The sequence below is a fragment of the Thunnus thynnus genome, chromosome 3, assembly GCF_963924715.1.
Source record: "Thunnus thynnus chromosome 3, fThuThy2.1, whole genome shotgun sequence".
NCBI classification, from domain to species: domain Eukaryota; kingdom Metazoa; phylum Chordata; class Actinopteri; order Scombriformes; family Scombridae; genus Thunnus; species Thunnus thynnus.
The window spans coordinates 17,738,793-17,753,146 of record NC_089519.1 but is presented as its reverse complement, the minus strand read 5'-3'; the positions used below and the strand labels follow the sequence as shown (position 1 = coordinate 17,753,146).

Sequence of the window (14,354 nt, the reverse complement as noted above, 5' to 3'; positions counted from 1 at the left end):
GAAGGACTGTGTAACGTGTTTTTCTGCCACGAAGGAACCAAATTCATGACGAGTGAAAACGAGTCCAAAGCATCTTCTGACATCTCCACTACTACTAATGTTACAAGCTGCCACTGTCACAGACAGGTGACGCAGGCAGTCTTATAAATACTAACTGCCAGAGAAAATAATTTTTGACCATTTCCAAGAGCTTGTTAGGAGAGTGTGTGTCTAACTTTAAATCACAACGTGTATTAATACTTGTGCTGCCTGTGCTGATCACATAATGTTAACTGTTAGCTAATGTAAACTAATGGGTTAGCTGTTAATGTTTACGTTGATGTTACACATATATTTGAGGGAGTGGGAGAAATCTTGCGCTACTGTTGAAACGGTGCTGCAACAATCTTATCTGATTTGACCCGGAATGATCCTTCTGGTTTTTAAAGACAACCGTCTAGCCTTGATTTACAATATGTGATCAAACTGTCTCACGTCATGTGTCAGTGTGTCGTACAGGAAACAGTTTGACACATTGTTTTTCCTTGTTTGCAGATTAGACACATGTGCTGCACTTATATTGCATATTTTTTAGATTACAGAAGTTTAGTTACAGCTTTATGGCAATACTGGAATTTTATGATTTTTTTTTTTATCAGTGTGATGCAGCGATTTATCAGTGTGATGATACAGTACTGTGTAAAAGGTTTAAACACTTTAGATGTTTTGATTCTTATCCGTAATGCAATATCATCAAGGAGGATTCTGATTGGTCCCAAGTTTATTCTGCAGCATGACAACGACCCTAAACATCCAGCCAGAGTCATAAAGAACTATCTTCAGCTACAAGAGGAACAAGGAGTCCTGTAACAGATGGTATGACCCACACAGAGCCTTGATCTCAACATCATGGAGTCAGTCTGGGATTATATGAGAGACAGAAGCAGCTGAGACGCCTAAATCCACAATACAAGAACTGTGGCAACTTCCCCAAGATGCAGGAACAACCTATCTGCCAAGTACCTGAAAGACTGTGTGAAGGTGTACCAAGGAGAACTGCTGCTGTTTTAAAGGCAGAGCTGCTCACACCAAGTGTTGATTTCATTTAGAATTATATATATATATATATATATATATATATATATATATAGATAGATAGATAATTAACTGATAAATAAAAACTATTCATGGCAATATTTTTGAAAGCATCCTCACTTTACTTTTATTGCCATATAGTACTGTATCACAATATTGTGATAGAAAATTATAAAAAATTTAAAATAATTTGTTCCTTGTTTCTTTTTTTTCTCATTTAAAAGGTAAATTCAGAACTTTGTGTAAACCCAACTATTGGCAGTACAGTTACAGTATATGTCAGGGTTTGGTATCCAGAGAGAAATGAACTCTTCATCCATTACAAATTTTGAACCAACTATGGATGGGATAAATAGAGAGGTGAAGTCAAACTGGAACTTCCAGGTCCTGTTCCACAGGTAAGAACACCTCATTCATTCACTGACATTTGTAATAACATAAATAAGTAAAAAATCCAGCCTTGGAACACAGCCTGTCTCAACAGTATATTGTGCTGGTCACTCCATATGTTAAGACATGGGTGGTATTTTAAAAAACAATCATATATGGTTGTTTAATATTTCCATTTTTAGTTGCCTTTAACAAACATAATTTCCCAAGAGCCCAAAGACCATCACAATTTAAATGTGAGCTTGATAAAAGAGGCTAGTCCATGGGTGAATTGAGAGGTCATGGCTAGTTCAGACATGTCTGTAGTAAGACAGGACAGAGAGGAGTAAACACAAGTTTTTGGATATAGACAAAAACAAGTTATGAAGATTTAAGTACCCCCGCTGGTACATTTTCATGGGAGTTCACAAAGAAATCATGGTTTAACTAATTAAAATCAAGAAGGTTTCAACTTCTAATAGCTAGAAAATGAAAAGTAATCTCAAAGACTGATGTAATGCTGAACTCGCCTTTAGTTATAGAAGGTAGTGGAACAGAGGTTAGACAGGAAGTGATGTCAGGACTTCAGCTCTCTATGATTGTGAGTGCTCTAACCTGCTCTAATCTGTTTAATATGCATAAGAAGTTTGATCATAATACTCAAAACAGCAAATTATGACAAAAATTCCAAAAAGCAATAATAGCGTATCAATTATGTATCACCAGACAACACATCACAAAGGACTGCACAGCAGCAACCCTTGTGAAGAAGCTGATATCTCTGACTGCAGCCTCAAGCTACAGCTTGCATTTTAAAAGACTTGCAACCAGTCGTGAGTTCAGGTTTTAGAACAAACCATGCGAGATGTGTGTGTCAGTGTGTCTGCTGTCTGCAGGGCCGTTCTTGTCTGTCTTTGAATCAACATCAAGATGGACAACTTTAATTTTCCTATAAGATGAGGTGACCTGTTTGTATAGTTCAGCAGCTGCTCACATTGTTGATCATTTGTCAGTCTGGGAATTTTCCCTTTCAGTTAACACTGTCAACTTAATACTGAGTAATAATATCAATTGTCCTAACACTGAGTAATCAGCATTAAGGCTTCCCTAATTTCCGGTACATCATGGTAAAAACGTTTTAACATTTTATTTGTTGTGACATTTCCAGAGTATGACACAGTATCAAAACTTGTCAACAGTTGGACATGATCACTGCTCATGAGTCACTGGCTGAAAGTCTCCATCTCCAGTATTCATCCACCCATTGTTCTTCCCTCCCTCCTACCTCTCACGGAGCAGCGTTGTCTGTAGGTTTCTCTGACGGCCTCGAGCTGACTGTATTTCTCCACAAGTACCTCCTTCTGTGACTCCAGACGAGGCTTCATGTCCAGGTTTTGCTCTGCCAGACTGCGATTTGATGCCAGTGCCATCTCTCTCTCCAGCTGGATGTTCTGGATCTGAGGAGGAAAAAGACGTATGTCAGACAACAGCAACAGCAACATAGTGGTTGCCACTAAAAGCAGAGAGATGATGATTAGGCTAGATTTTTGCAGTGAAAATATTGTTCTGTGGGAAGTACAGCTGAGTATTGAACCTGAAAACCTATATGTGACAATATCACATGGTATCAAGTTCATGTGTCACTCAACCACACATGAAGTCACACATAGAGCAAAGCACTACAGTGCAAGTATTTCACTCACATGTGCCCCTAAAAACAGATGTGTGAACCGGCAAAATAATTTACAAACACAGTGTGTGAGTAAAAATTACAATCTCGTAATCTCTGCACATGCCCTGTGCATAGGGCATATGCACAAGAAACTTCTTTGCTGGCATGAATGTCACAACAACAACATTGCCAAAGCATAAAGTGTCGATGAAACAAAATAACATTAATATAACATTAACAGTGATATATATTAATTATATTTAGTATATTATATCTTATGCATGTATTTGTTAGGGTTAGGGTTAAGCAGCAAGATATGCCCTGTCTCCCTCTCCTAGGATTACTTTTAATTTTGAGAGCTTAAGTTCTTTGAAATCTGAAATAGTGTTTAGCGTTGAACCACTTAAGGTAGATGTTCCTTATTTCATTGAATGTTTTACATTGTAGGAGGAAGAGCATCTCTGTCTCAGCCTCACCTATTGAAAAGTGACCACATATTCCGTTTTCTTTTGGTTGTCACAATTTTTTGTGTCATCCTTTTTCAATTGCCAATTTGTGGTCACTGAGCCTGCACTTGGTTAGGATCTATCTCTGTTTCCTATCTCTGACAATAGAAATATATTCTGCCTGTTCATAATCTCTTTTTAGGGCCAGATAACATTCGACTCTACTTTGGCTTTTAGTTTCTCCTTTCCAATGTTCCAGATTGATTTCTTTACATTGCAGTATAATTTGGTTTACTCTGATTGGTGTTTGGAAAGCAGTGTTGGTGTGAGACTGGTCAGTGTCAGGGCTAATGGTGACGTAGAGTCGACCGTTTGGGAGTTCTTTAAGTTATGAAATTTATATAAATGGAAGAATGATAATGGCCACCACCCCTAGCCCCACAGTCATTTAAATATATATACTGATTGAGAGAGACAGTTTTAGCTTCAGCAGATAACAGCAGCTACAGCGGTGCTGGCCAGCTGGAGGGGGTCTCTCCTTCTGTGACTGTCTGCGGGAGGAAAAGCGACTGGAAGCCACAAAAACAACAGAAATCCTCCTCACTTCTCGCCATGCAGCTCTTCAACTCTCCAGCTTTCTGTTCCTGCAGTTATCAGCTGGTAAAATCTTGTATAAAAACGTTGAACAGCCAGAACTCTGTCGAAACTGTCTGTCTTGTCTGTCAGCTGAAGCTGTCTGCTGCAGAGCAGCTCCACTGAAACTGAACCTGCTCCGCTGAAACTGGCGTTTAGGCAGAGCTGCTCTGCAGCAGAGAAGTTCAGACTACAGGTCCAGGACCTGTCCACTGCGGAACCTAAATGCAAGTTTCGGCAGAGCTGCATTGCAGCCGACAGGTCCACTGCTGGAGCAGCTCCGCCCGCTGCAGAGCTGCAGTTGGACAGGAGGTTCAGTAATGGCTCCGGTTACACCGCGATTTAACATTTAAAAAAAACATTTTACCTGTGGATAACTGCAGGATCAGACAGCTGGATAGTTTAAGAGCTATGGGACAAAATGCCAAATGACCTCTGGCCCGTTTAAATGACCTTGCTCTGTTTGTCTTCTTCTCATTATTATTATTATTATTATTATTATATGTCGCTGCAGCAACTTCTGCCTCACACAGCTGCTCCCCCTCAGCTCTCAGTTTGCTCACCCTCTCTCTCTCTCTTTTTTTTTAAAAAATGAGTCAGGAAACCCACAACAAAGCACAACTTTTAATGTTATCAAATGAAGAGAGATGTCATCTCTTCCTCTCTCTCATGGCAGGGTTGTACAGCTCTGACCATGACATGCAGTAGCAGAGCCCAGGAGCCCCACCCGCTGCTGCAGAGAGGAGTAGCTGACTGTTTGCTTGTTTATTTCAAGTTCATTAATATTAAACGTGTCGCATGTCCAAAATGCACCAAATTTCGACAATGCACTCCCTTGTATCCCCAGGAATGCACCCGGCAAGTGTGAAGTAGATCAGATGAACAGTTCTCGAGATATGTGAAGGACAAACATACATACAGACAGAGAGAGATTCCTCGCTTTATATAGAGATACCACAATGTAGTAATCTGTAATAGAGCCCTTCGTAACAAAGTGTGTCATGAAGTGTGTGAATAAACCCACTCACTGTCACAACCACACCCTTGATCTTGTGCTGACTTACTGCATCGAATTTGAACATTTGATAGTTTTTCCACAAAATCCTATTTTATCAGACCACTACTTGATAACTTGAATTCCTGTTACTGGATCACACGCGATTAGACAAAAATGCCTTCACTAGATGTCTGTCTGATAGTGTTGTAGCTACATTTAAGGAAGCAATTCCATCAGTATTGAACTCAGTGCTATATCTCAATTCTACAGACGACTTATGTTAATTTTAGTCCCTCCCATATTAATAATCTTGATAGTGCCACAGGCTCACTGCAAACAATACTTGACTCCATTAACCCTTTAAAAAGGAAAATAATAAAACATAAAAACATAAGAAGTTAGCTCCATGGTTTAACTCCCAAACCCGTAAATTAAAGCAAATATCGCGAAAATTGGAAAGGATTTGGCGTTCCACCAAACTAGAAGAATCTCGCTTAGTCTGGCAGGATAGTCTTACATATAGGAAGGCCCTCTGTAATGCCAGAGCCGCCTATTACTCAGCATTAATAGAGGAGAATAAAAACAGCCCTAGGTTCCTTTTCAGCACTTTGGCCAGGCTGACAAAGAGTCATAACTCTATTGATATGTGTATCCCAGTGGCTCTCGGTAGCAACGACTTCATGAGCTTCTTTAATGATAAAATTCTATCAGAGACAAAATTCATCACCTTCTGCCCTCAACAGGCACCAATTTATCCACAAACACAGGAACCTTAGAAGCAGCTGTGAAACCTGACATATATTTGGAATGTTTTTTTTCCAACTGACCTTTCTGAATTAACCTCAATGATTTGTTCATCTAAACCATCAACCTGTCTCTTAGACCCAATCCCAACTAGGCTGCTTAAGGAAGTCTTGCCCTTAATTAGCACTTCTTTACTAGATATGATCAATCTGTCTTTAGTAACAGGCTATGTACCACAGTCCTTTAAAGTAGCTGTAATTAAACCTCTTCTTAAGAAGCCTACTCTTGATTCAGGCATCTTAGCCAACTATAGACCTATATCTAACTTTCCATTTCTGTCTAAGATCCTTGAGAAAGCAGTCTCTAATCAGTTATGTGACTTTCTACATAACAATAGTTTATTTGAGGATTTTCAGTCTGGATTTAGAGCTCATCATAACACAGCGACAGCACTGGTGAAAATTACTAATGACCTCCTAGCTGCATCGGACAGGGGACTTCTCTCTGTGCGTGTCTTGTTAGATCTTAGCGCCGCATCCAACACAGTTGATCATCAAATCCTATTACAGAGAGTGGAAAATTTAATTGGCATTAAAGGAACTGCATTAAGCTGGTTTAAGTCCTATTTATTTATCACATCGATTTCAGTTTGTACACGTTAACGATGAATCATCCATGAAGGCAAAAGTTAGACTCTCTAGAAGCTCTTAATGATCGGGCACCACTATATCTTAAAGTGCTCATAGTATCCTATTACCCCACTAGAACACTGCACTCCCAGAATGCAGGCCTACTTGTGATTCCTACAGTCTCCAAAAGTAGAATCAGAGGCAGAGCCTTCAGCTATCAGGCTCCTGTCCTGTCGAACCATCTTCCAGATTCAGTCCGGGGGCAGACACCCCCTCTACGTTTAAAAGTAGGCTTAAACTTTCCTTTTTGATAAAGCTTATAGTTAGGGCCGACCAAGCTCGCCTTGGACCAGCCCTTAGTTACGCTGCTATAGGCCTAGACTGCCAGAGGACTTCCCTTGATGCACTGAACTCTTCTCTCCTCCTCTCCATCTGTATGTATTCATATATCATTACTGCATGTTACTGACTTGACTTCTTCCCCGGAGTTCTTGGTGCTTTCTCATCTGCAGGAAACCGCAGGGACCGGACTCTGGCCCGTGGCTGTGGGGATGTCCCTCTCCAGTTGTCACTGCTGTTTGCTGTTGCTAGTCATGTATCTTTTGTTGTTGTTGTTCTGTTTATCTGTGTTCTTTAAGTTTTACATTCCCGGTCTGGACTGCCTGTCGAGGCTAGCACAACCAGTTTGTTTTTAGCTTTGGGAGCTAACCTTTTTTTAACAGGGACTGCAGATGCCTCAAACTCGGAAAAATGCCTCCAGTCAGTTCCCAAATCAGCTGCATAAGCTGTGCCCTTCGCAGTCCTGTTGGTGTCCTTCCCCGGCTATTGCTACTGTTATTGTTAGTTATGATTGTTGCCCCCCCTTCCCTTCTCCCCTTTCTTTCTCTCTCTCAACCCAACCGGTCAAGGCAGATGGCCACCCACTAAGAGCCAGGTTCTGCTTGAGGTTTCTACCCGTTAAAGGGGAGTTTTTCCTTACCACTGTCGCCAAGTGCTTGCTCATGGGGAAATTGTTGGGTCTCTGTAAATGAAAAGTGCCCTGAAATGACTTTTGTTGTGATTTGGCGCTGTATAAATAAAAAATGATTGATTGATTGATTGACTTGCCTTGGACACCACTACCCCTGGATCTGATGTTGCTCCTCTCCTGGCCAATGACCCATGGCCCAAAATGGGGGCACAGCCAAAGCTGATGAGTTGTTCCACTCCGTGTCTGCCAGGCGCTGTTCCTGTTCGTACCATTGATCCATGGTCCCTGCCAGAGCCATGGACTGTGGCCTGGGTGGGAAAACAAGGTGGCAGATGCTCCAACCGCTACCCTCATCTCCTGACCCAACTTCACAGTGTTCAAATGGGGAATAGATTCTCTGTTTTGGAGGAACAAGATGACTGTCCTCTGTCCATACCTCCTCCTCTTCCACCTGCTGCACGGTTGGTCATGTCCCAGTCACTGTGCTGGACGTAGCTGGATACACAGAGCTGGGTGACTGTTTCTACTCAGCATGTTCTCCTAATCAAAATGTCCGCTCAGCTGTGCCACAGTATCTCCCACCAGTTACATTAATCGTGGGAGATTCAATCATCAGGGATATTAGAAGAAGATCAGCTGTTCACTCAGCTGTACATCATCTTCCCAGTCTGCTAAAAGAGTACCCATCTGTACAGAATATGATTCTCCATGTGGGATGTAATGACGTGTAACACCAGTAACATCAACGACCACGGCAAGCCTACCCTCCACTTCACCTACCAGCCCCGACTGGGAGTTGGGGATGCCATCATTTACCTGCTAAGCCGCGCCTACATCCACCTGGACAAGCTGGCGAACAATCTGAGGGTCGTGTTTTTTTACTTGTCCAGTGCTTTCAACACTATCCAGCTGGCTCTACTGGGTGAGAAGCTGACAGCAATGCAGGTGGATGCCCCATCATGTCCTGGATTGTCAGCTGTTTTTGTAGAGATTATTAGGGCCCGAGCACAAAAGTGCCAGGGTCCCAATGGTCCCTGGCACTGATTATTATTTATTCAATTATTATTATTATAATTATAGTATGCCATTGCATTTTTGAGATGCTTGGTAAACCTAAAACTCACAAAGGCTGGCACACACATCAGAACTGGCAAAAATTTCTATAGTGATTGGTCTCAGGCGTGGCCAGCGGGCTCCATAGCGCCATTTTGGAACAAAGTTTATTTGATGGTCATGAAATTCGGTGGGTTTATTGCTCTCATCATTCTCAACATAGTACATGTTTTTTCAAATTTTTTCACATATAAAAACACATATTTGAGGCCTTTAGGATACACAAGTGGCATAACTTGATATCTGATATGGATCTTTGGTTTAGGTGTGGCAAAATGGCTCGAGGGCGCCCCCTTGAAAATTTCAAAATCCAAGCCCCCACCTTTAAATTTGACTTAGTTGTACGAAATTACTACGAAAGTACTATCTCCAGACTTTAAAAAAAGCCTCATGGACCCATACCATAAGTCCAACAGGAAGTCAGCCATTTTCAATCTACTATGCATTTTTTTTGCAAAGTGAAACCACTGACAGGCGTTATACTTTAATGAACTCCTCCTAGAGATTTAACTTGAGCGACTTAAAATTTGGTAGGTTACATCTAAAGACTAAATTGTGAAGATTTTTAGTTTTCATGGAACACCCTTGGTGTGGCGTGCTGGACAATTTTGCCCAACAAAAGTTTGGGGCATTAAACAGGAGGTTGTTGTAACTCCACTTTACATTGTCCAATCTGCCCCAAATTTCTCATGTTCGGCAAGGGTCCGGGCCTGAACACATCTAAATGTCAATACTGAGTCATGGTCATAGCGCCACCTATCGACAACAGGAAGTCAGCCTTATGTGACAAACATCATCCGATTTACATGAAATTTACATGATGTGGTCTGCACATGATATACAGTAACATGAAGTATAATTAGAAGGAGTTCTCTAGCGCCACATAGTGGACACAGGAAGTGATAGTTATCTCTTACATGCAAGGTCGAATATTCATAAAAATGTATATCCATGTCAGTTGCTCTCTGGTAAATGTATTAGTGCCTGAATGACATATAGTTCATAAAATGTATACACAATTTCCAAACTGTCATCTCCAGCGCCACACACTGCACACAGGAAATAATATTTTACCCATTCACACAGTGTCCAATAATTGTGAAAACTCATAGTGTCAACCAACCTCCAGTAGCAATACAACGGCTGCTGCTCCCTCAGACACACGCAAGGTGCCATTCTTGCATTTTAACACATTTATAGATCCCATTTCTCGGCAGTATTATTTACACTGTTGATAAAATATTGTAGTATAACACTTACATATATTTCTACTCTAGAATGTAAGCAACTGTAACATGACCCATCCCCCCCCCAGGGATCAATAAAGTATTTATGAATCTGATATCTTCTGCAGCTATGTAAATATAAGTATCAGATCAGACTCTATTAATATTAAATATTAAAGGATTCTGATTACGGTAAGGGACAGAAAAATATTGGGATTGGGACATCAAAACAATGCCCGGATATAGTGATAAAGAAGGTACTTCCTGTGAACTGATGCAGAATCATGATAAATCATGGAAAAATGCAGGATGTGAAAGAGAACAGATAGAAGAGTAAGAAACATACAGTGAGTTCACATGAGAGACAAAAATTGGAAAAGCTGTTATCATTGTTATGGGAACATTTTGCTAATTTCCATACAGGAGGGATAGCATGTCCATAATGCCCCAATAACAGCAAATGCTCTCTGGCAAATACTCTCTGTATCTCTGAAACTAGTTCCAGTAGCCTAATTGCCATCCACTGATATATTATGACGTCCAGTAACTATATTAGCCAGCTGTTAATGAGTTACTCTGTACTGTCTTGGTTCTGTTTCCGCAGCCATGGGCTATCGGTCACAATCTGCAGTCTTTCACAGAGTTAATGATTCATGTGGAAAATCCTGGTAATACAGCATGGGCCATGCCTCTCTGCTTGTTGTGGTAAGCTTATTGTTAGCTAATCAGCTTCATATCATTGTAAATTGAATATTTATTATCAAGTTGTTGGCCTGTTGAGTGCTGGTAACTTTTGTTCACTTCCACCCTTAGATCATAGTTAAAGGGCAAGAGATAGAAAGTGTGGAGATTGTATGTGTACCTCTGCAAAAGAAGTGAAGCACGTGTGAACACTGAGGGCAAAACACAGTCTTTTCTGCAGAGATTAACAGAATGTTGATGGTTTTATTTTAAAGATCCGTCATGAAATCTGACATTCTCACAGATTTGTTGGTGAGGAAATGTAAATGTGCAAAACAGGAAATAACTGGGCAACAATGTCGAGGTGGCAAGTGACATCACTGGTGAGCAGCAGCATTCTCTGTGAAACATTTTAGTCTGCACAGTACATTGAAAGCTGAAACCATTAGTTGCAAAACAGGTTCAAGTTCCCACTTATGCCATATGCGATAATTGCTCTGAGTTCTAACACACACACCATAAACTACCTCTTGTTTCCACACACATTAGCACTTTATCTTACCACTATAATTACTGCTGGAGTTCTTATTTGCTATTATCATATTAACCTTTTATTATATTCTGTATTGTACTTATAGTAGCAGCGCATTTTGTGTCCTCAATTGTCTTACATTTTAGTGTTATTAGTGTGTTCATGTTTTATGTTTTTTTTGATGATTGTCTTTACTACAGCCATGTCTAAACAAAGATTCTATTCTCTGACGTACAACATGAACTTTGCTGGTTGTGAGTGGTTAGTCTCACATTGCCAGACTTCACAGTGCGGTTCTGCTGTTTCAGCACAGGAGAATATATTGTGTCTTGTTTATGAGGTAATGTACAAGTTGGATTATTATAGTTGTTGTAATAAATACTGGCTCAAAGTATATTCACACTACTGTCTGTTGGTTTCATTACTTTTAAAAAAACAACTTCATTTAATTGTAGTTTTATCTTTTGGAAATACACTGCTTTGGCTACAAATACATTTATGAGTGATAACCGAAGTCCATTTGAATTGGGATATATCCTACTAAATTAGAGTGATATGTGTGCTTCTTGCAATAATACTAAGTAAACGTGTATTGGTGTGCCGCTATCTGTATGTCAGGCCTTTTCATAAACAATTGAATAGGAAATCGCTATTTTTGCAACTTCTCAATGCAATGTTATTCGAGGAAATTAACAGCAAATTACTATAAATTATTTACTGAGGCGATCATAAACATCAGTAAAAAAAAACAAAACACTTGAATAAATAAACAGTAAAAATTGAACAAAAGATTCGTCAAGAGTTATATAATGCAGGTAAATGCTAACTTTTCTCTGCTAACTGGCCACTCTGCATTGAAACGAATTTGCCACCTGCCTTCCATAAACATATCACCATACTGTAGGAGTAGCCTGGGAGCGGCCTTTGAAGGGGTCACATCCGCATTGTGGTTGTTGATGATGATGATTTCCCCTCTGAGAGCAAAAGGGAAGTCTACAGTCTTTTTCTCAAATTTCTCTGGCCATAAGGCATCTACTATGAAAATAATTGCACATTTCTACTTCATACGTGACCAAGTTTTGAGAAATCATCATCTTTCCAACAGTGAAAGTCCTCTTAAGCACTCTTCCTCTTTAACCCATCCAGACTCTCCAGTCAGATTGGGGTTTTAAAATAAAATCCTATAATTCATTACCTTGACAGTTTGAGTTGCTCATGTCATTTGAATCCACTTACACTGAGAGGGTCAACCAAAAACCCTTCCAGGTTTTAAAGCTTTTAAATCAAATCCCTAACCTCTCACATAGCCCTTTCAAACTGAGAGGCCAACCACCCTGAAAGCCAGGAAACGTTGCCTTTCAAAAATGGAAGCCAAATGTAAAGTGAAACATTATCTTTACCTCGTCCGACTCCAGAGCCATACACTCCACCCTCTCCGGGTTGTCCAGGAGCTCTTGTAGCTCTGATTGGCTCAGGTCCTGGAGCTTCTCCATTTGATTTGCCAGGATGGCTGTCCATCATAAAGGACCCGGAAAAAGAGAGTTTAAAACAATGTTTGGAAACATAGAGTGGATAGTCTGAGGCCTAACTGCTGGATTTCAATGTTACTAACCTTGAGTTGATAATTCTTAGTTAATCTCTTATAAGACCTTTGTTAAAAAAAAACATATCACCTACAGCTGTTCCCTGAATAAAACAGCTACCAAGTAGGGATTACAAGACAGCTGTGGGTTTTAATGAGTAGCTAGATGGGATAAAACATTAATAATAAAATGTTTTGTACACCTTTGGCTAATAGCTAGCTAGCATATTAAAGTCATACTGTATGACTTGTCGAGGTAAGTGACGGTAGGCCACAAAACAGAACAAGCTGTGTAGCCGAACAGAAAACGGGCGAAAATGAACTGGTACTTACACGATGCTAGCAAACCAGATTTGGCCCGACACTGACTAGTGGTGACATCCAACACCACCTCTTTATTTCCACTGACAGGGGACACGTTCACGGGAGCTCTGACCTGCCTGACGGGATCCAGCTCAAAAAGCCGCAGAGGCGTTTTCGACGCACTTTGGTCGGCAAGCTAGCTAGCTAAACGGCCGACGTCCAATCTCACCAGATGGTTCCGCGTTTAGCAGTGTGATGACAACAACAGTCGGTATGATCGCAATGTCAGGCACTCAGCCGCCGTCAACTTTGAGGGAAGCCCAGCGATTTGGCGATGAAAAACGGAGCCCGGAGTGACGCCGCTTGGTGCCCACGATCTCTGTCAAACGTCGATGTGTTCCGATAATGCTTACTTTAATGAACAGACGACTGCAACCGACCGAATATGGCAGAAAACGGGAAATTTTTTGCTAAAAATAGGAAAGTTTCACTCTTCACTGACAGAAACCGCCGCCATTTTAGGAAGCATCCACATTTCATGGTTTACGGGGGTGTTCGGGCAAAACTAACATATTCTATAACAGTACTGACGGACTGTAACTCCGGTTTCATAAGTATGAACGTTTGAAATGTTTACAGTTCACAGACATATTTAGGGGAAGTTATTTCTACTGGGCTCGCGTTGCCTCTGGTGTCCCTTTATGTTGGAGGGTAGTGGTGGGTTCCTATGCTCAGCTGATATAAGGGAAACCCCTATGTGACGATAATGTTCCATCTCATGCTACTAGAGTGCTCCAACACTTGTGTCAATGGTGAGATATCCATCACCCTGCTCCACAGGCGGAGGACCACCACTGCTGCAGAGTATCGCTCAGTCAAGTTATAGGACACAAAGCCGGGTTAGATTGAAAAACAACTGTCTGTGGTGTCTGGTTTAACTAACTATTAGCCTGACCTACTACTTTATGTTGTCCACGGGAAGCTGATCTGATTCTTATAAGACATTTAGCATTTTGCCTAGAATCCACGCAGCATGAATGATGAACATTTTATGATTCATGTTAGTAGTATGTAGTAGTAGTAACTTACGTGGTACTAGTAGAAGCAGTATTCATGTTTTTTCTAGGTAATTAGAACTTATTGCGTACTCTCTAAATGTTGTTTCAGCAGTTTTTCCACCATTACAACGTTTAAAATTCTGGTAGAAAGACTTATTCTGGAAGGAAAACTTATGGATGTCAGCACAAATTTATCAGCTACTCGCGAGACTTTCATGTGAAAACATCTGTATTGGTTTGGCCTTCAGTCAGTCTAACTATGATTATTATGATTGGGATTTGTTGCACTTGTTGCCACAGTGGATACCGACACATCAGAGGACAT

General features: G+C 40.7%; 1 protein-coding gene across 1 annotated transcript in view; it reads right to left on the bottom strand.

Annotated features, from left to right (window-relative positions):
• The window catches only part of vps37c (VPS37C subunit of ESCRT-I), a 28,725-nt gene extending 14,646 nt beyond the window's left edge, over window positions 1-14,079 (bottom strand). Inside the window, exons 1-3 of the mRNA XM_067584507.1 lie at window positions 13,002-14,079; window positions 12,487-12,596; window positions 2,729-2,900 (exon numbers count right to left, since the gene is read on the bottom strand). Of these exons, the coding sequence (XP_067440608.1) occupies window positions 2,729-2,900; window positions 12,487-12,579 (265 nt within the window). The 5' untranslated portion in view covers window positions 12,580-12,596; window positions 13,002-14,079. The remainder of the gene's footprint in view (window positions 1-2,728; window positions 2,901-12,486; window positions 12,597-13,001) is intronic.
• Window positions 14,080-14,354: the final 275 nt, after the last annotated feature.